The 19,315-nt window shown below is 39.9% G+C and overlaps 1 protein-coding gene across 2 annotated transcripts; it reads right to left on the bottom strand.

The window, feature by feature from the left end:
- Positions 1–423: 423 nt before the first annotated feature.
- On the bottom strand, positions 424–18,824 carry pld2 (phospholipase D2). Of its 2 annotated transcripts, none has more exons than XM_046410062.1 (24): positions 18,348–18,824; positions 14,550–14,710; positions 14,322–14,449; positions 13,704–13,846; positions 13,498–13,591; positions 12,884–12,949; positions 12,743–12,801; positions 12,392–12,637; positions 12,135–12,278; positions 11,956–12,039; positions 11,729–11,807; positions 11,482–11,592; positions 11,166–11,375; positions 10,892–11,048; positions 10,535–10,653; positions 9,964–10,077; positions 8,013–8,117; positions 7,465–7,553; positions 7,101–7,214; positions 5,819–5,865; positions 5,419–5,553; positions 4,236–4,389; positions 3,853–3,970; positions 424–3,700 (listed from the first exon to the last, which is right to left on the bottom strand). In XM_046410062.1, the coding sequence occupies exons 2-24, from the start codon at positions 14,680–14,682 to the stop codon at positions 3,476–3,478; spliced, it is 2,874 nt and encodes a 957-aa protein (XP_046266018.1). In that variant the 5' UTR covers positions 14,683–14,710; positions 18,348–18,824; the 3' UTR covers positions 424–3,475. The 2 variants fall into 2 exon arrangements, with proteins under 2 accessions (XP_046266018.1, XP_046266019.1); XM_046410063.1 differs by lacking the exon at positions 18,348–18,824 and adding an exon at positions 15,668–15,729.
- Positions 18,825–19,315: the final 491 nt, after the last annotated feature.

Below are 19,315 nucleotides of genomic sequence, written 5' to 3'. Positions count from 1 at the left end.
AATTACCTGAAAAATTACAGTGGACCTCAACCTACGCAGCTGCCTCGGTCTGCTGAGCAGCACCACTGAGGTCACTCATGCCAGTCCTGCACTGACCTGCATAGTCGTCCAAAACACCCCATAAATAACTTGACGTTAAATTCTGCTGGATCACGAAACACCATAACATTCCTCATCTGTCCTTTGTCGTTACTAATTAAAAAGTGATCTCATCTCACTTCAGAGTCTTTCCTGTTTTTGGTTTTGCCCTGACGTGTTCAACAGCTTAATGAATGCTGTTGTTATTTTTTCCATTAAGACAGGCCTACCTTATCTCCAGTAGATAATAGTGCATGTCAATAATGCATGATTCACTTTCAAAGCTGTTCACCAAGTGCTCAAGACAACAATGTGGCATGTCATAAGGAAACTGACACCACTATATGCAACAGCTTGGGGACTGCATTGATGTTTTATTGAACATTTCAGAATTCACACAAAGAAATGATTTCATTTTGTGTTAAACAATGCATATTTCCCATAAAAGATGTCAGCTGTCAGTAATCAGTTTGCTCATGAAAATGCATTATTTGATCCAAGAATATAAAGTTAGCAAAGGACATTGCTGGAATTAACAGGAGTAGTGGAAGTGGTGGTTTACAGTGTATATTCACGTCACCATTGAGTATGTTATCACAAAAAGTAGGATTTCCTTCCCCTTTTTCTCTCTCAAAGTGTCTCTAGATGATACGAGTAGTCTAGCTGTGGAAGGCATTTTTTAATAAAAACATATCTAGACAGTGGTCTATCATCTAGAGTTTACAAACATCATGAAGTAGACAGGCCATTACTTATCCTGTATGTATTAAAAGTACAAATATACAGTATGTTCTTTTATAAAACATTATATGAGAAGTCTGACATTTTTTGATTTGAATAAGCATTTTGGCTAATTAGGATTTTTTAAATAAAAGTAAAAGCAGATATTCAGTTTGAAACTACATAAAAAAACAAGTTCATTGAGGAAACAAGAAAAGCAACATGCCTAAAAGTACACGTTGTGCATAACTGTGAAGAGTAAGAATATTTATTATCTCTCTACCCCTGAGTGTTAGTAACTTAAACATCAGCAACTGCAAGGTAATGACTCAGATCTACAGATTTATATACACAAAGGACACAGTGACTGTCAGGGATAATAGGAATGAGTTAAAAACACAAGTTTATATTAGTGACATATACACCAAAATGAATAGGTAATGCTGGTTATTAGGCTAATAAAAATAGAATTAATGATAGAAACAGTACATCTCAGTACATCACAGACAGTTCTGCAAAACCTTTAAACCAAGAACGTCACTGAAGGCGGTCGTTTTGTGCTGTATAAGAGCTAGCAAATACCCAGCTTCAAGAGTGCAAAGGCTCATAGTGGCTTTTTAATATCTTTCAAAAGGAATGTGTGAACAGTTCTGTGTCATTTCTAAACACAAATGGTTTTACTGGCTCCTCTGTGAATTGTGCTTCAAGTAGAGAAAATCATTTTCATGTGGGACACCTGTCATCTGTCACATTCACAGACAAGTTTGCACTAAAACCCACCTCAGTAGTGCTGTTGATTTGTGAGCATGCCTACAAAAGCTTATGAAACAGTCTTTACAATTTCACTGGCTCTGTCAAATTTTCCATTTTTTTGGATTAATGGACTGGATTATGGTGATGTCATGTACCACAATCTATCACTTGAAGTCATTCGTTGACATACACGTCTCTTTAAAATGCATGAAGCATTCCCAATATTGAAAAGTAAAATGAGAACACCACTGAAAAGATGAGCATAAAAAACATAAAGTCTCATTCACAAGCTTCATTTGCTGCTGCTATTATCTGCCTCGCTGCTGGTTGTTTCCTAAAAACTTACATACAGGTGCTTTAGAGAGGCACTGATAAAACTTGGTATGACTGTGTGCCATATGAGAAATCTTAAAATATGTAAATATTCTCAAAGTAACATTGTTTTGCCCAAGTGTTCATGCGCATGTTATAGAACTTCCTTATTTTCTTCTCATCAAAGTCCTTTCCTGTTACCCATGTCTTACAAGCTTACAAAATTTTGTTACTGCATAATATTAACCGGAGTCCTATTTTTATACACAAGGAATGCAACATCAACTGTATGTTCTGTTGAATTATTACATGATATTTCCAAATCAGAAACTGCCTGCCTGCCTGCCTATCTGTCCAATGCTTTTTCAGATAAGATAAGGTAGGTCTTTATTCAGATTGCTCAGTAGTAGTCACTTGGTAACCCAAGACTCAGTTATGAAAATAAACAGGTTTTAACAAAGAAACTGACTTGATTACATATCAAGTTATGCCTAAAATTAAAAAAATAGGAAAAATAGGAAAAATATGACATGTTCCAAGGAAACTGCAGCTTGAATTAAAGTCACATTATGCTGACATTCAGTCAGTGTTATGGCAATATGTAATGCCCTTAAACAAATTCAAAGTATTTTATGGCACGTTGACACAGAATTGTGGAGCCCACATGGAAATGGCTGAAAAATGCAATAATCAAACAATCAACAGTTTCCCAAAAACCAAGCGCATAGTGGAATGTTCCTTTCTTGACTGCTGTCAATATGGTGAAAGTTTTAATTCACTTGGCTGTCATGGCGACTTATTAAAATCCTCCTTGTCTTTCTCTCCCACAGTTTTCCCACCTGATCATTTATCCAAAACCGTTAAAATGACTTTGTTTCTGCAGAAATTGTCAGTCCTCTTTCCACATTCTGCTTTCTATTTCACTGCACGCCGTCCTGATTTAGTAAGTTATATTCCTCTTATCAGTGTTCTCCCTTCTCTGCCCCATCAAGGCTGTATTTCAGCTACGATCCAGCCATCTCTTTATATCTGTCACCATAACAACCACAAATGTTCTGACAGATTTGCTGGCACTGCAGTGAGAGGTGAAACCTCGAAGGGAGGGAGAGAGTGAGAGCGAGTGTGTGAGAGAGAGAGAGAGAGAGAGAGAGAGAGAGAGAGAGAGAGAGAGACAGAGCCACCCACCCAAAAACCTTGCACCAATAACTGTACACTATGTTCCCAGATCATGTGAGATGCTTGATTTCCTCTACAACCTCGCAATACTCTTCTGAGTCATACATTCATTTTGTTTTGCAGACGTTGCCATTGTGAATAAACTGGCCAATACAGTCTAATCTACCATTCTGACAGATAATCATCTTAAAATCTACATTTCAGTGGTTATGATCAGATTAGACCATGGTCATTCAAAAAGACAACATAAAAATATCAATGATTAACGAATAAATTGTGTTAAAGTGATGTGTTTCCCTCACCGCTGATGTGCCAGTACTGCAACTACCTTAGTGCACTGTGCTGAATGTTAGGTGAGCTGGAACTACAAGGGTGCACATGTGGCACAGCAGTCCTTTGGGTGTTATGCAGTGGTCTGATCTGGGCTGAGCTGCAGTTATGTCCACAGCTCTACAGGGGCCATGCCTTCCTTAGTGCTCAGCGGAGGCAGCAGGTTCTCCTCACACAGAAACTTCAGGGGGAAGTACACCAGCAGCCCTCGTACGGCCTTCAGCTCCTCCATGGCCTGCTCAGGGTTTGTTTCACTAAGGCGTTCCTGGCTGGAGTACTCTTTCAGCTCTCGCATGTTGTGGACAGTGTCGTAGGGCAGGCATTTAAAGACCTGCATCAGAGCAGGTCGGGAGCACAGACAAAACCGAAGAGAGCGGAGGAAAGGTGAGAAAACTGAAACTCTACACTGCTACTCTCAACAGTAATCATAGTAAGTTCTAAATCTTATGATTTATGAAATACCATCTTTAGTTTAATTTATACCTTGTCATAAATCGTGGCATTCAATCTAGCAGCTGCTTTCCAGGACAAGAAGAAGAAATCATCACTGATTGGGTCATCAACATTGATACTGGGGTCCGAAGAAGCTCCAACAAGGACTCTGGAAGGAAAAACAAGTAATATAGACCATCACAATATGGTTCTTAAACTTAAAAGGTTTTTCACAACGAAAATTATTACTAATTTCCTGTAAACCAGAAAAAAATAAACAAGTGGATTCTCACTTATCGCCAGTTTCAGTTTAGTCGCTGACACATCCTGATACATAGAAAACTATCAAGACATCATCCAGAGGTGTATCATAAATCTATATGTTCCTGGTCTTACACCAATGTCATTCCAAGAGTTGCATATGTTGTCCTGACCTGAAACACTCCTTGCGCAGAGCGAGTGTGAGGGGTCCTGCCTGGTATTCCTCCCCTCCCATGACGGATGGGACCCGCTCTTCATCCTCCACAAACACTGCCATCTCGCTGTCTCTACTGCCCAGCATGCTTCGGTCATTGATGTTGGCTGATCCTGGAACACGTGTGGAAGGTATAAGGATTTACAATCTGTCCTTTCATCAGAGGAATCACTCTTGTTAAACCAGTGCTGAGCACTTGAAGCAACAGAAATGGAATAGCCGTGACAGAAATATTCTTCAGAATTAAATATGCTTTTCACGTTTTCTCTTGTTCAGTACACTCAGTACTCAAGTAGTATTTAGAATTTGAAATTAAATGCTACAGGCTGATGCTCTGTTATAATGTAATATTCCTGGCTGTATTTTTCACTGTCAGAACTATTTTGGTCACAAAACAATGAATTTGCTTGGGACGCCTCACCGGCAGAAAGCTTTTAACGTGAACAAACAGCAGCAGGGAACGATTGGTTTTATTAGCATTAAAATAATTCAGCTCCATTATGGCATTAGGAAAGTGAGCAAGTGAGGCTGATATCAATCAGATGAAATTACAACTAATGCTGGACTACATTTCATCATTTCATCATCATTTTCTGTGAATCCTCTGTGCACAGGAATGGCAAACTCTTCCACTCAGAAGGAAAACTAATGTAAAGTGAAGTAATTAGAGAATTTGTAAATGTATTAAAAGAATTACAGAAAAAATTTGTCCACAAGTAGTATTACAGTGGGGTTTGATTTCATAAAATTCTCCAAGAGCCTGAAAGCCTATTAAGACTCCTAGAATACTTGAATTAATGACAGATTTACAAAATAAGATCTTTTTTGCAGCTTATCAATATTGACACTGCACTCTGTCCTTCATTACTTGATCTTGCTATCCCTGGGTCACAGTGCTTTAGTACACCCTACGTAAGGAGCTGTCATCCTATTAATTATTGTTTAAAAAAAAAAAAAAAAAAAAAAGTCCATATATTTGTTCACTTTCATATTTTTAACTTAATGAGTTATATGTCAGTTATATGTCAGTTTCAACGGTGCTATTAAACTGCAACTAACTAAGTAATGATTAAATTGCACTCAGTGCTCCTGTCAAGGTGATTAACTATTCTGGAGCTCAGCGACGACTCCAGGTGACTCACCAATGATATAGCAGCGGTCATCAGCAATGAGGGTCTTGCTATGAACGTAGATGAGTTCTGTAACAAGCGTCTGGGAGAGTTGGGAATGTGTTCTCAGGCCACAGAATGTGATGTAGTCTACCCACTGGTCCTCAACTGGGGGAGTGATGTAAAAATACAATGATAATTTATTACGAAACTCATATGGACTTTTAGATATTAAAATGGTTTTGAGAAGAAGGTGAACCAGTAAAGGATGAAAATGGAGGCTGGTGGGAAGATACCTAGTACCAGTGGCTTCAGTTTATAGAGGAGAAAGGAGAGAGAAAGACACACGTGTTACAGAGGACAACAGGTGGTGTTTTGTGATCTCAGCTGGATTGTTTTTTAGTTGGAAAGAAAGCAGATACTGAAAACTCACCTTCCTTAAGTCTAGACAGGATGGAGTGCTCTCCTCTGCAAATGGTCCTGGAACATTAAAAATCCATTGAAATTATATAACAATGAATACTAAAAACGAATGAAACAATAGAAAACAATGTTTAATCACATTACACTAAAATTCACAACAAACTTGTAAAATCTAAAGGATGAAGAGTGAAACCTTAAGAATAATACTGCCTGCTGTATTATAATGCTGTATTCTGGTCATAACAACGGGCTGCCTCTGCTTGTGATGAATCATCACTCAATGCAGCTTTAATATAATAAATCACTTAGTTATGTTAACAAAAGAAAAAGCAGCAGGGTTCTTCCAAGTTGTACTTTTGGCTGAACCACAGGCCCCAGCTATTAAAGAGCATTACTAAAATGTTTTAATGAGCTCATGCACTTATATTCAATGAATCTCTAACCAGAGAAACAATTACTTAATTATGTAATACACAACAGACAAAGGAATAGAATATTCTCTCAGTTCAAATCAACTTTTGCATTTAGTACATAAACATAAAGGTCTCTTTATGCCTGCACTAATACATACACTATATAGACAACAGTATACAGACACATTTCCTTATGGGGCTGTTTTTCAGGGGTTGGGCTCGGCTACTGACCTCCAGTGAAGGGAAATCTTAATGCTTCAGCATACCAAGACATTTTGGACAATGCTATGCTCCCAACTTTGTGGCAACAATTTGGGGAAGGATCTTTTCTATTCCAGCATGACTGTGCCCCAGTGCAAAGCAAAATGCATAAAGACATGGTTGGATGAGTTTGGTGTGGAAGAACTTGACTGGCCCACACAGAGTCCTGACCTCAAGCCCATCCAACACCTTTGGGATGAACTGGAACAGAGACTGAGAGCCAGACCTTTTGGTCCAACATCAGTGTCTGACCTTACAAATGCTCTGCTGCATGAATCAGCAAAACTTCTCACAGAAACACTCCAAAACATCGTATTTAGAAGACAATGTAATTCGAGTCCCTGTTGGTCTAGTGGTCAGGTGCATTAAGATGTATTAAGAATCGATGAAAAGGTCTCAATGACACAAACCGTGTAATCCAAATCATTTTAGCACAAACAGGACTCAGTGACAGAACTGAATGAAATCTGTGTTAGCTACAACTCCTCATGACTAGAAACATGTCTGAGCCAGATGAAAGTTCAGAGATCGTGATTTCCTGAGGTTGTTGTAAGTTGCGGTGTTTCCTCTGCTCTGTGGGCTGAGTGCAGAATGGTAATGGGAGGAAATGGTTCTCACCTGTAAGTAAAGTGTAGAATAGCTTGGATGGCATTTCCACCTCCTGCACTGATGTCTCCCTCAAACCCAGGAAGTAAAGGAATCACCACAAACACCCTGTACTTCTTCTTGTCTCTGCAACAAGACACAGTGTCAACATGGATTTTGTCTACAAGTGTGCTAATTAAACACCTAATGATTTGTTTTATTTAAAACAATGTCAGGCAAATTGTCTTTTCAGCCATAAAGCTATGTGCTGTCATGTTTTCTGTCTAACACATTTTAATCCACTTACAGATTTTATGAAAAGGTGCTTTGTAACTTCAAGGTTAAAGAACGTGTGTCTGCAAATTTTGGGAAATCTGGCTACTACACTCAAACAGACCTGTGTGCACGCAAGATTCGATTCACAATCGCATCGCCAATCCCATTATGGACAGTCTTGCTATCAGCACAGCTGATGAAGAACTGGTTCTGAGGGCAGAGAGAAAGCAGATGGTAGCTCGGCATGAGGTGAGGGCTAAAGCAGGCCGATAGGAAGCTGGCGAGGAAGGGACCGAGCTGTGATTACAGTCAGACTCATGAAACGCCATGGTTAGACACACACTGGCCACAGACGGCTACATGTGAAATGATATGAATGTGTCAAATGTTGTGGAAAGAACTGCATGGTGTAACACTAGACAACCCATTCTTCTAAAGGGATCAAAGTTACAAAACAGTTTTTGCTATGGCTGCCCTTGGACTGTATCACTGCGATCACGAGGAAGCTCAACTCACAACAGACTGAAATGATTTTAACAGGATTTGACTGTTTCAATGTCGAGGTCTAAAATAAATCATTAAAAAGCACAGAAAGGCATTACAACTATGCTCAGTCCACGCTTTAAGGTACAAATTTGTCTGTAACTAGCCAAGTCGTTCCAGCATTACCTCGATGTAGATGTAGTGCTCGCTGTTCTCGATGGTGTGAATGTAGGCATTGAGGATCGAGTTCTCACAGGTTCCAGTAGACCAACGGTCGGCAGAGCGCAACACCTGAAAAAAACAAAAAACAAAACATCATTTCATCATCATTTCACCACGTTTCCAATGAAATATCCTACAGTTTTGCCTTAATTTTAATAATTTCTGCCATGATTACAGTTTTGAAGGTCCAAATCTCAACATTTAAATTCTAATTTCAGTAAATCTCTGTCATACATTACCTGCATTCAAATTGAAATTAAGAAAAAAAAAAAAACATCCTCTGATATTTTTTTGCAGGTCTAACTTTCAAAAACTCATTTTATTTGCTAAACCATGTGCTCTCTAACATAACACTAACGTAACACAAGTATTCTCACTTTATTTTAATACAGAATTTTGTCAGAGTACTTTTTAAAGCTTCACCTGTACAGTACACTTGTAACAAAACAGACAACTGAAACTGTCACTATCATTTTTGCAGTAATTTAAGCCAGTTCGATATATATTAACTTGCATTTGTTTTACGGGGACACTCTTTAAGCTCTACAGCTCTAACACAAAGTGTGACAACTGAGCCACCAACCTAAATAAGGGATCAACAAAACCTGCTTGGAAAGCTACAGCATAATGGGGAACAAGGATTAGGATTACAGGACACAGCCCACAGTAAAATAAGAAAATATGCAGAGCAAAAGCTATTGTTACCCAGCACTCAGTGTCTGAACACTTCAAGGCATATGATGCATATAATGTTGAATGAGAACAGATCACATTTCCCATGTAGCCTGTAGCAAATATAATGCTTCCACTTGTCCTCCCTCCCCGTCTTTGGCAGTGCATTTGTTTTCTCTGGCTGTACTAAACAGGATAAACATGTTGGAAGTGATTTTTTTCTCTACGGGGCTTTACTCTCGTTCCACCATCTGCCATTGCGAAAAAACTGAATACTTTAGCTGCACTTCAGAAAGGCAGAACAGTGTCTCTTTGTTGTACTGAAAAGAAATCCATCTGATTTCCTGCTAGATCTGACTTGGTGTCGCACAATGTAAAACACAGAGCAGAGTTCAGCATGGGCCTTTGATCCTTTTGGCAATGGCCTTGTGTTTTTACAGTAATTACATTTCACTAATATATCTAAATAAATACAGAGATGAAGGGCAGCATGGTTTGTTTTGTTAAAGTACAATTAAAGTGAAATTATTGAGGGCCATCTTTAAAGATCCATAAGCACCATGGTAGTTTTCTATGTTGTTTGATGAGAGTAAAGGGTTGATTTTCTATGCAGGACAGGTTTCTGGCGGACTCTAGTGTGAAGTCTATCTCTTGCATTTTCTTCAACGTTTGGAGAGTTTGTTTCACAACTGGTCACTGTTCTCTAGCAAGGATGCCGCCCACGGTGAATAGAAAGAAAGTCTGATTTATCTGGAACACTAACATCACATGGGAACAGTCTTAGTATAAGAGACTGTAGGAATGGCTAAATAGCCCTTCCACACTAAAAAGCACTATATTTCCCATATTACTGGCAGTCTTGCAAGTTCCATACATGAGCGGAAATAAAAAGACAAGCACCATATTTTACAGCAACTACAGGACAAGACAACATGTGGCTTACAGACACGTTTTAAACCATGTAGACTAGCAGTTGACATAGATTTTCCTCAGGTCAGTGTCAATATTTGGTTTGAAATGATGTGGATCACAGGTTTCATGTCCTCAAGAACATTTCATAGACTGCTTATGCATTTTTATTCTCCATGTACTGAATAGAGTCTGTTCAATACATGCAGCTAATATAATAGTCCTAACTGCCCTAATAGATTTCCTCCGTTTTCCTAATGACATAAAACACATCTTTTTGCACAGGTGCTGCACAGATACTAATCGGTCTTGCTTGATGTGTGTGCTTATATACCTGCACTTTGGCCTTGGTGGACCCAGGGACAGTGAATGAGAGTGAGTCTGCAGTATTGTGAGACTTGGGGAGAAGGTAAGGGTAGAACTCGTCCTTGTACTTGTTTTTGAAGATCTAGAGAAGACAAAACATATGAATGAAAGCCAGATTTTTCACCTTGCTGTTGGTCATATTTCCTGAAGAAAACCTTGTCTAAAAGTTACATTTTTATTTACTATTTACCACTTGAGTCATATTGTTGCAGTTGTGGCCAATAAACATAAAAAGTTAGCATTATATAACATGGTAGATACTGTGGACAGCTTACACAACACACAAGCCACAGCATCACAGATCTCAGGTAGATTCTTAAGCTTTATGTGACGACTATATGAACAAACAATAACTTTTGTGTACACCTACAAATAAATGTTTTGGAAAGTTACAATATTTTGAGTCATTTGTTAAGTTGATTCCAGCAGAGCACTCATGGACCAGTCACCATTATGTTAACATATCAATATTCAGGCCAAAACTATGACAACAAAACCCAGGTAGCTTTAAAAAGACAGAATTCTCTTTAGTGCCTGACCTTGGTGAAGTTCCAGCGCTGGATGAAGTGACGGGCTACATCCCTGGCGGCTCTGCCATGAATAGCTGCTGACAGATCACGCCACGGCATGCGAGGAACTTGAGTACGGTCGATGTTATCTGGAAAAAAATAAAAAGCAATCCTTTCAGCATGGTGTACAAAGCCTCTCAGTGTCAGTTAGGAGGAAACACTCAGATCTTTTACTTCACTATTGGTAGCAACAAAAAATATCTTAAATAGTTAAATACAAAAGTATTAGCATCGAAATATACTTAAAGAACCAAAGGTAAAAGTGCAGAATGGCCCACATCAGTATCTGCATGTTTGTGTGTGACACAGGAGGTTTCGAAAGCAAACCTTCAAACGGTCTGTCCAGTTGGACCCAGTCTTTCCTGATAAAGTTGCTGTAGTCTTTGCCAAGCCACAATTTCTTGTTGCCAGTCAGATCTTCAGGGTCCTCCTCTTCTTGCTTATCTGGGTCAGATGGTTTAGGACCATCAGCTACACCATTGTCCTGGTTAACAGAATGATCTGTTAGCCCGTGCATGCAGTGTGACACATTCAAAGCACATTGGTTCATGAACCACTGGAGACATATTCATGCTTCATCTGTGTTTCAACATGTTCTTACTCTTGTATCTCCTGCGGGCTCCTCAGTGGGTACGCGGTCGGCCGTCTCTGTCAAACCCAGGTCCGTTAGCCTGTACTGGCTGTCATCCCACCTCCCAAAGGCCAGGTCAATCCCCCCCACAAAGGCTACTGTCTGGTCAATGGCCACTATCTTTTCATGGTGAGCCCAGAAGAACACCACCGATGACACATGGTCAGGGTGCCGCATGACCTGATGGAAACATGGGATTAAAAATTGCTGTCAAAACATGAAACAAGGCCTCTGTTGGTTGTGGGGCTGTAGCATCTCCTTATAATTATATGGAGATATGACAAACCTTGATGTTTGGATGCATATTCATAAGTGTCCTCTTGCTGTGCTCACTATTAATGCCAAGTGCTAGCTCCACCTCTTTGTACAGCAAAACGCACACTTTGACTCCTTGTTCCTGCAGGACAAAGTAAAAAAAAAGAGAGGGAATGCCATTTGAAAAAAAAATAACATCAGCACAGATAATGTGAAACTTCATTTTTAGTTCATTTAAATTGTATAAAAGAGAAGAACAAGACAAAGAGAATCATTACTGCTTTGCGTTTGAGTATCTCATCCAGGCGCCAGTAGTTATCAGTTGCTGGTCTCTTTAGGAACACTTCAGGGCTGAGCCTGAGAGAAAAGACACAAACTTTTCCATCTAGTTTTCCTTCATTCACATTAGAAATACACTTTATATGTAGCTAAAATATAAGAACAACATCAGAACAACTCTTTGTTTGGTAAATTGCAGTCCTTTCTATCATCACATTACACTTACCACCAATCTGTGATGAAGATTTCCTCCTTGGCTTGTTCGAGAGCATCAGCCAGGTCTGCAAAATAGCCTCTTCCATTCACATACCTACAAACAACAACCAGGAACCACAAAGGTTTGGCAACTGAGAATGAAATCTAAAGACAAAAAGCTGTAAATCTCAGGCAGACTACGTATCTGACCATTTAGTGAGCGTGTTCTCCCGTGGAGGGGCGAACCCGTCGAAGCGTTGCACTTTAAGAAAGTCAGAGGATTCTGCCAGCTGGTTTATTTCGTGACTCCACCAATGAGCCTGTCTATAGCTGCTGCATTTGATGATCAGATTCCTGAACAAAAACAAACAGGCCGTGCATGCAAGACAAACACATCATAACCCCAGGCATAAATACACACAATACACCAGAGCTGTCATTGCGTAGGCTACACACAGCTGACCTACCGAGTGAAGTTCTCAATGCAGACACCGTATTTGGTGTCAGTGTAAGCACGGCCCACTTTCACTTTGAACTCTGGGTCAAACAGCAGCACAAAGTTGATGTAGCCGTTGTCTCTGTTCATATACATCAGAAAGGAGTCTTTCACCACCAGCCACCGTCGTGACCAGCGGAAACAGAACTGATGATGGCCGATACAATTCAGGCCTTGGATCCGGTGGCCCCCTGACCTCTTGAAGATGGGTCCCTCCCTGAGACAAGTTGACACATGTTGATCAATAAACCTCTATCGTTCACTTTGTCATTTACTCCACTTTTCCCTGTGTCTCACACACACTCTCGAGCAGCTTGCTTACAGGCCTTTGGGTCCAAGATCAGTGATGAAGGAGAGAGCACCGACAGAGAGGAATTCCAGCTGGAAGAGAAGTAGGTGAGGAGAAGTCATCGCACTACACAGCATCCACTTTGTATGTGTGTCTGTGTTTTAAAGCTATTACCATGCTGTGATCATTCCTGCAGAACACATTCTCCAGCAGACCATTCAGGTACTCCTCAAGGTATTTCTGCAATTAAAAAGCAGATAAATACAATAATAAAGATTTTTTAAAAATAATATATAATATCATAAAAGCTATGCAACAGTCTGAGAGTGACAAGGTCAAGTGACAATGTGCAAGTCAATGGGACTGAATGATACTACATACATTTTATGAAATTGTCATTATGGGCAATAGGTTGTGTAGATCTCAGCCGCTACAAGATATTTATGATATAATTCAATACTATTTACAATATTTGTCAGGTATAGAAGCAATAAAAAGGTCTTTTTGTTACAAAAGATGGCGCCACCAAAAAATATACAGAATATTTATTGGAATATCAAAGTTGCTGTGGCATTACGTTGATCAGCAGTAGAATAAATTAAAAAATAGATCAGCCTGAATATGGACTCAGCAAAGACCAACAAGAACTTTATTAAAATTTGCATTGTGACACATGTTGCACAATTGGTGTTGCTACAACAACAGTTACATACATATTCTGTGTAGGTACTCAAAGGGTTGCTCAAATCTGTACCGAATATACAATATATGACTGGCTTGTTTCATACCATTTTGCTGGAGGTCCTTCGGGTCCGTTCAGTCCCGTGTAGGCTGGGCATTTCCTCTGACAAGGCTCTCAGCTGTTGCCTTTCCTTTGAAAACCTTTGAAAGAAATTTGAATATTCAAAATAATGAATACTGATATTAAACTCAAAGCAACCCATCCCTTGGATTTTAATGCATATCTATCAGAGTGACAGCTTGGTACACTGACCTTCCCAGAGGCAGCAAGTGAATCATCATCTTGTGCTTGTAAAGGTCTCGATGCAGCTCCTGAAAGTGCTTGTACTTCCTCTTCACTGTCCAGTGGAAGTGACCGTGTGTTAGCCGCACTGTGTACAGGGTACCTACATGAACCTGAGGGATATTATTCAAATTATGAACATGCCAGCATGTTAGAAATGAAAAGAATCTACTACTGAAGAAAACCAAATGACAAAATAATCAATATAATACTCAAGCTTTGACTTTGACACAAATTCTTTCTTTCTTTCTTATCATCTTATTTTTTGCCATGCATTGTGCAATACCACAAGCCACAGTTTTAGCACAACAACCAAAGGGGCCAGCCAAACCAGTTCCACTTATTTGGAAGTTACACAGAGCTGTCATCTGCCCCATAAACCTGCATATGATAAGTGCAACAGATCAGGGCTGAGGACGCAGTTCTTCTAGATCTAATGGGCATATGCACTGAACAAGGACAAACACATAAACTGCCCAAAAGATTGTGTTTTGATATGGTTATATAAATTTCTGTAAACACACCAACCACCAAAAGAGAAAATGTATATAATCTTCCACATATAGTTAAAAAGCTTAACAGATGTACCTTTGAGCGAGTAGTGTATTTCTCTGTGTTGTCCACTCTGCATGTAATAGGGATGCCAGGTATTAAGTAAGGTATACCCTTCTCTTTTACTTCAGGAAGATGATGCACCACAAGGAAAGGGCGACCCTCTGTGATTTGGAAGATAAGAACATTTCAATAAAATTCTTATGATACAGCCATTATAATTTCAGTGAGCAGCTCATTCCTTAAGTTTGATGTTTTTCTTACCACTGCTGGACATGAGGCCATCGATCTCATCAGGACTCAGATCATGGAGGTCGTGCGAAAAGCGTCTTCTGCCAAGGTTTGGGGCTGTTGAGCTTTGAGCCAGCGGCTCAATCACATCCTCTGAACTGGCCATCACACTGTTGGTGCAAGTGCCAGCTTCCCTGATGCAAAGACAAAAGAAAAGGATGTTTTACACTGAGAGTCTGTGCACCTTCTCAGCACTAAGCATGCATGAAGCAATGGGAAAACTACTGCTCAAAGAAATGTGAAAGTGACACCAGGCTCTTCAACAAAACCACAGCAGATTTGAAGTACGCATTATTACGTCACCTCAAAAACAACAAACAATAAAGTGATTCTGTGTTACAGTAAAGGCAAAAGTAATACATGTTGGCAGAAGCATAATTTAAAACACTGCATGTTTGAGGTATCAGCTGCATTAGCCAGATGAAATGATCTTTCTCTACAAACGTTTTAATAAAACTGAAACTGAAAACTTGTCAGCATGTATGCTAGTGTAGCTAATGTTCAGAGGGCTTTTAGCAACCTTCATTAAAGTTTAAACTGTATTTACAAATTGTTAGTTTATCTATATGTTTATTCTATGTGGTTTATTTTAAAAGTAGAAAAAAAATATTGTGACTTAACTTATTTCAATAGTTAAGTTGCTTTAATTATCTAAAGCAATGAATTTGCTTGTAGTAATCATTTGATTAAGAAAAGAAGTGAAGTTTTTTTACTGCTACTACTAGTAGTAGTAATAATTTTGTACAGCAGTACTTGTAAAATCAGCAGCCACAGCAGTAGCTGCATTAGTTGTGGTGGTAATAGTCACAGTGGCAACAGCAACCAGGAGTGGTATTAGTGGCAGTAAAAACAGCAGCAGTACTATGACTGAACCAGTACGAGCAAGAATCCAGAAAATGAGCAGACAAACAGGTTCTTGAAGTAAATCTAATTCTTGAGGTGAGTGACATATCATGATCACACAAGAAGAGGCGTTCAAGTGCAGCTCGGTATCATACCAATCAACACCAGACTGAAATGTTAGAAGTACCACTGCTAAAATGCCAAAAGCAGAGAGCATTCATACACTGCAGGCGTCTTGTGGTGTTTACCTGTTGATCAGCTCATCAACAATGCGAGAAGTCTAGGACACAGCGACCAGTGAGAAAAAAGGGTGTGTGTGTGTGTGTGTGTGAACCCTTTTGTATAGTGTGCAATGAAAGGCTGAATGTTTCCTGGGAAACAAGGCAAAAGAGGGGGAAGGGAGTGTGTGTGTGTGTGTGTGTGTGTGTGAAGGAGAGACAGAGACAGAGTTGGAGAGAGAAAGAGAGTTTGAGAATGAAGATGAAGATGAAACATCAAATAATCAGATCTAAATCCTAAAAAGCTGACCTACCAAAATAACTGAATGCACCCAGCAGAGCACTGGGTGGGTACGTCACCTGCTCTGTATGGGCCAGAGGCTATTGGCAGCACTGAAAGACCTGAGGAGGGGAACTAAAAAATAAAAAACAAGGGATAGAAGACTGCAGAAAAACAATCACTTGTCATTCTGCTACAGTTCATCTCAGTGAAAGTGTTTTTTTAAGGCGCACTTTCTGATTTTTCTGTATTCTTATTTTCTGTATTATTATGATGGAGACCACAAATCCCAATGTTTCCTCCCAGCTCACCGCTGAAAACATCAACAGTGAGCTGCAAGGCAACTGGAATTTGGATTTAGAAAAAACACACCATGACTTTGTAAATCAGCCCGCAGTGTGCTAAATGTACACAATCAGGGACAGTCAGGAGAAGAGGATTTACAGTGAAGTGACGGGCTGGCAACTCAGCAAACAGTAAGCTCTGCCTTATGTTTTGTACCACTGAAAATCCAGATAACATAGGTCAACAGAATGACTGTGAATATGTGGCTCATAAACAAGTTAATCACAAGCCTTAGGTTTGTTATGGGCCACTGCTGTTTTTTTCTACTTATAATCCCAGATCTTTATGGACCATCCAGCCGTGTAAACTGACATTAACCATTTAAACTCCCTTCCAGCTGTTTTCTGAGATATGTTGGCTAAACAACATTTTTCTCAATAAGCACTTTGGTCTGTTGAGTGCTATGAAGACCAGAGTTTATATTTTTTTTCTCTCTGTTCGGTCTTTAGTGTCAAATGACAAGTTGCTTGCAACTAACATACAGAGCAAGGCACAATGATATTGTCTGGAGATACTTCATGTAAGAGCACGGATGACGTGAGAAGATTTTCTTGTTTTTTGTTCACTGGAGTGAAACTTTGTCTCCAGTGTTCACTCAGGTTTCCAGCCTGTGAAATACTTCACTCACCCAGGGAGTAAAATTGTTCAGAAGGGCGTTATTACTGAAAGCCAAGCCACATCTTACACACGAAATATCCAAAACAGAGTAAATTTGTGAGTGTGTATCATTGCTGCTAATCAGTTACCACTTCATGAGATTTGCTTTTTTTCCTACAAACAAAAACTTATACCAGCAGAATAATTAAAGCTGCTGTAATCACATAAAAATACCACACACAGGGGCTTTTAAGAGCAAAGCTAAAGCTCTTGTTGTCACTGCTGACCTTGAAGTGCTCGCCTTGCCGTGAGGTGAGGTGCATTCAGGGTATGCTCAGTGCACCCTTACACCACAAGCACCTCTGAACAGAAGAGGTCACTAAATTAAGGCTTTTCAGCTCGAGTTACTTACTCTTAAAAAAAGGTTTTCATTGGATTATGTTTCCATGTGTCTAACATCACAAAACAGGCTCAATATTACAATGTATTGCACACTTTCTTAAAAAGTTAACATGACTGAACCAATGACTGTCACCAATCTGACTTATCCGTTATTCCAACTGTAGTATATTGTCAACCTAAATTATACAATATTAATAAGCTAAAAAAAATGCATAGTTTATTTCTCTGCACATTCTTGTAACGGCAGCACATGAAGTGTAATATTAACTAAATGATTATATACACAAATGTGTATTTTCCCAGCTTTAGGGAAGGCTTATGTTTTTACATAATGTTCTTTTGAAAATAATATATACATGGGGCCTTTAAAGACTATGGACAGGATCTGAATGCGTCTTAAATTCCTACGTGACTAAGACAAGTACACTGAGTCAACCCTCGCCTGCGCTGCGCTGCGCTGGTCCCCATTGGATTTCCCTAAACCTGCACAATTGTCGCCTAAAAAGGCGTTTCTTCCTGAGGGTTTGGCCACGTTTATAACCCACTGCTGCAAACTGACGATAAAAGCCGTGAGCTTTGAAATGTGTTTTAAGATATAACTTCGGAGAAAGACGCCTACTTTTGGCTCCCCTTTTCCAGAGTTGACGGGACTTAAGATGGGGTAGCCTACGTTGTGCTACCCGTGCATCAGATCACGTTTTATTCATCTTCCATCAGAAAGTAATGAAGCCCATGTATGAGCCACTGTCCTAAGTGTAGCTGTAAAGTCGTTTTGAAAGCATGGATGTTGGTTGCTCTGGTTGTGGAGGCTCAAAATGCTGAAGGGTATGTTTTCTCGTCTCCACCCATTCCCCTTTTTTCCCTACAGCGCTGCAGTCCACAACGGAAACTACACCTGAATTTACAAAACTACGCCACAAATGTCACCTGACGAACGTGACAACGGTATTTCGACTACCCCGACAGCGTGGATGGGCTACACCGTGTCGCTGTTGTTAAATGTGCAGCTGGACAACCTTCAACGCTGCGACAGCTCACACAGAGGAGGGAAATATGCGTCCAAGTTAGGCCTGAAAAGATACTTACTCTCAGTTCAAACACCACCGCGACTGTGTTTTCCAAAGTGGAGGCTGGCTTGACTGCAGTCCGCGACTCGGCGTACACATCTAGTCCACAAGCAGGACAAAGAAAGATTCAAGTTAATAGTACTGTTTCATCCTAATCCAGCCAGTGTTTTCTCAGAGGAGAGTTCATTTATGTTCCCGTAGGTGATGCACTCTTTAGTCCCTCCCACTGGGTGTCCATCGGGACGGTATGGAGGAAAAAGGAAAAGGAAATATCTTCAACGTGACAGCTTTGTCACAGGGGACAAGTCATGGCTAGCGTACATTTTCACTAACTAACTACATTTTTAACTAAATTTTGCGTTATTGTTGTGTGTTAAAACGGTGTGGTTGTTGTCCATGTTTGCGCAGCTGTGTAGAAAGCAGACAAAATGCACAAAAACGTGGACAGTACCGATGTAGAGGTCTGCGTTGGCATGAGACAAAACATGGACTTTTAAAGGACAAGACATGTCCGGACTGGCAGCCAACGGGTAGACACACAGGAATGTGGACAAATTGGGAGGAGATGGAGAGAGGGGTGAATTGCGGGACATATCGCTTGATTTCCGTTTGGCTTTTTCAAAATGAAGGCCTTGTTTTCCAAAGTCTGGCACTGGATTGTTGTCTAAACGCCTAATTCAACTTTGATATGTGTTTGTATGGGCAGAACTGTATTTTATGGAAGGAGACTGTTGTCGACTCTACCGACAATCCTAGTTGAAAAAAAAAAACAACAACACAGCTTTCGGGACTTTTAACGTAAAAGAAAAAACTGAAACACCGGAAGTACATCTTGCGCTGGCTTCTTGTGGTCGAACTCTCCTGACTGCGGTCTACTTTGAAGACAGGATACAAATTTATTTTGAAGGATTGTGACATGTTTTATACGATTTAGGATGATGATGCGACATGTTTCATACGAATTATGGTAATCATTACATCCGCGCA

The sequence above is a fragment of the Scatophagus argus genome, chromosome 14 (genome assembly GCF_020382885.2).
Source record: "Scatophagus argus isolate fScaArg1 chromosome 14, fScaArg1.pri, whole genome shotgun sequence".
NCBI lineage: Eukaryota > Metazoa > Chordata > Actinopteri > Scatophagidae > Scatophagus > Scatophagus argus.
This window is presented reverse-complemented; position numbering and strand designations above follow the sequence as displayed.

What these genes read in the sequence shown, in the direction of transcription:
- pld2 (XM_046410062.1), bottom strand. Translation starts at nt 14,682, where the DNA reads ATGGCCAGTTCAGAGGATGTGATTGAGCCGCTGGCTCAAAGCTCAACA. An exon ending in GATCTTGGACCCAAAGGCCT is followed by an intron (nt 12,638 to 12,742) that starts GTAAGCAAGCTG and finishes AACTTGTCTCAG; the next exon opens with GGAGGGACCCATCTTCAAGA. An exon ending in CGAATCTTGCGTGCACACAG is followed by an intron (nt 7,215 to 7,464) that starts GTCTGTTTGAGT and finishes GTCTTGTTGCAG; the next exon opens with AGACAAGAAGAAGTACAGGG.